Source organism: Otolemur garnettii, unplaced genomic scaffold (genome assembly GCF_000181295.1).
Source record: "Otolemur garnettii isolate 467f Iridium unplaced genomic scaffold, OtoGar3 scaffold00014, whole genome shotgun sequence".
NCBI lineage: Eukaryota > Metazoa > Chordata > Mammalia > Primates > Galagidae > Otolemur > Otolemur garnettii.
In genome coordinates this window covers 30,139,946-30,141,971 of record NW_003852409.1, presented here as the reverse complement: position 1 = coordinate 30,141,971, position 2,026 = coordinate 30,139,946, and the positions used below count along the sequence as shown (strand labels likewise).

At 38.5% G+C, this 2,026-nt stretch overlaps 1 protein-coding gene across 6 annotated transcripts in view; it reads right to left on the bottom strand.

Moving 5' to 3' along the window:
- The window catches only part of ZNF79 (zinc finger protein 79), a 31,194-nt gene that overhangs the window by 25,625 nt on the left and 3,543 nt on the right, over positions 1-2,026 (bottom strand). For 3 of the 6 annotated variants that reach the window (XM_012802385.2, XM_012802383.2, XM_023510484.1), the window contains exon 2: positions 420-508. In XM_012802385.2, the coding sequence (XP_012657839.1) occupies positions 420-508 (89 nt within the window). Of the gene's footprint in view, positions 1-419; positions 509-1,195; positions 1,219-2,026 lie in introns of those variants that run through there. The other 3 variants (XM_023510486.1, XM_023510485.1, XM_012802384.2) reach the window with 2 other exon arrangements.

Sequence of the window (2,026 nt, the reverse complement as noted above, 5' to 3'; positions counted from 1 at the left end):
TGTTTCCCCGAAAATAAGACCCTGTCATATATTTATTTTTTTCTCAAGAAGACATACTAGGGCTTATTTTCAGGGGATGTCTTCCTATTTGCTCCGAAATGCCCTGCATAGCCACACCCATCACTAGGTCTTATTATTGGGGTAGGGCTTATATTTAACAAATGCATAGAATCCTGCTAGGGCTTACTTTTTGGGTAGGTCTTATTTTTGGGGAAACACGGTATGTGGCTGGTGCCCTAGCCACTAAGCTATAGGTGCCAAGCCAGAAAACCAGTTTTATAAAAAAAGGTATTTACTTGTAAATAGTTCATGTTCATTATAGAAAACCTGTTATATTTAAAAAAACAAAAAAACCTGGACCTACCCTACCATTAATACTAGGGGGAAAAATTGCCTCTTGAAGTGAATTTCCAGCTTACCTGGGACCCGGCTGTGAGCAGACTAGCAGGCATTCCTTCCTCTTCTGTGCTTTCCTGTTGCAGAAGGGCAGTGTCTGCAGAAGGCAGTACTACAGGAAGAGAAAAAACCAATGAGGCATAAAAGTTAGCAGTTTATGGAGTCACCAATTCTCATGATGAAGAGGAAATTCAAAGGACATAACAGGTACCAGGGCACTTGGGCTGAATTTGCAGACCTACAGTGTAATGTATATTTTCCCATTCCCTCCTGCCTCAGAAATCCCATCAATTCACTCGCATGGAATTCATTACAGAGTAAGACTCTCACCACTCACCAGCAGTGTGTAAATCATGTAACCTCTCTAACACATTGTTGACTGGTCACGAGTTACCTGGTAACACGGGTAGTTTCTGTGTAAAACTGCAAGTCAACAATGGTTAAATCTCATTTTTCTCATCTGTAAAATGGGGATAAAACCTTGTAAAGTTGCTGTGAAGATTAAAGGAATATACCCATAAAGCAGGTGGCACAATGCCTCGCATGAAAGGATACAATATATAAATATTACCTATTACTTAGTTCTTTGGAGAAACTGGCCCTGCAAATTTTGGACAGTTGCTTAAATCAAAAGAGAAGGTAATGGCTGGGCACAGTGGCTCACACTTATAATCCCAGCATTTTGGGAGCCTAAGGCAGGAGGGTAATTTGAGCCCAGGAGGAATTTGAAACCAGCCTAGGCATCATTTCGAGAACCCATCTCCACTACAACAAAAAATCTGGGTGTGGTGGTGTGCACCTGTAATTCTAGGTACTCCAGAAGCTGAGGAGGGTAGATCACTTGAGCTCCAAAGTTCCAGGTTGCAGTGGGCTATGCTCATGCTACAGCACTCCAGGCTGATCAACAAAGATTCATTGCAGAAATGCAAGGTTGATTTGACACACAAAACTCAATCAATCAATATACCATATAAATAGAGCAATAACAAATAAACCCCCAACATGATCATCTTAATAGACACTAACATTTTATGAAATCTAACACCGTTTCATGATAAAAAAAAAAAAAACCACTCAACAAACTAGAAGTAAAATGGGACTTCCTCAACTTGATAAAAATGCACCATTAATCCCATACTTAATGGTAAAAGAATTGTTCATTCCTGGGTTTCAGCACCAAAAAACTCCAAAACAAACAAAAAAACCCAAAAACCAAGAAAAATAACAAAAAAATCCCCTAACAAAAACAAACAAACAAAAATGGTGAAAGTTTTTCTCCTTTAAGATCAGGAACAAAACAAGGATATCTGCTTTACTTCTATTCAATATGAAATAAAAATGTTCTGGAATTAAATAGTTAAAAATCTTAGAATATAGAAATAAATCTTGATGACTTTGGATCAGGCAATGATTTGTTAAGAATGACACCAAAAGAACAAGCAATGAAAGAAAAAACAGGTAAGTTGAATTTCATCAAAATTAAAAACTATGCTTGGGTGGTGCCTGTGGCTCAAAGGAGTAGGGCACTGGCCCCATTTACCGTAGGTGGTGGGTTCAAACCCAGCCCTGGCAAAAAACCAAAAACTTTATGCTTCAAAGAACATTATCTAGAAAGTGAAAAGAAAACCAC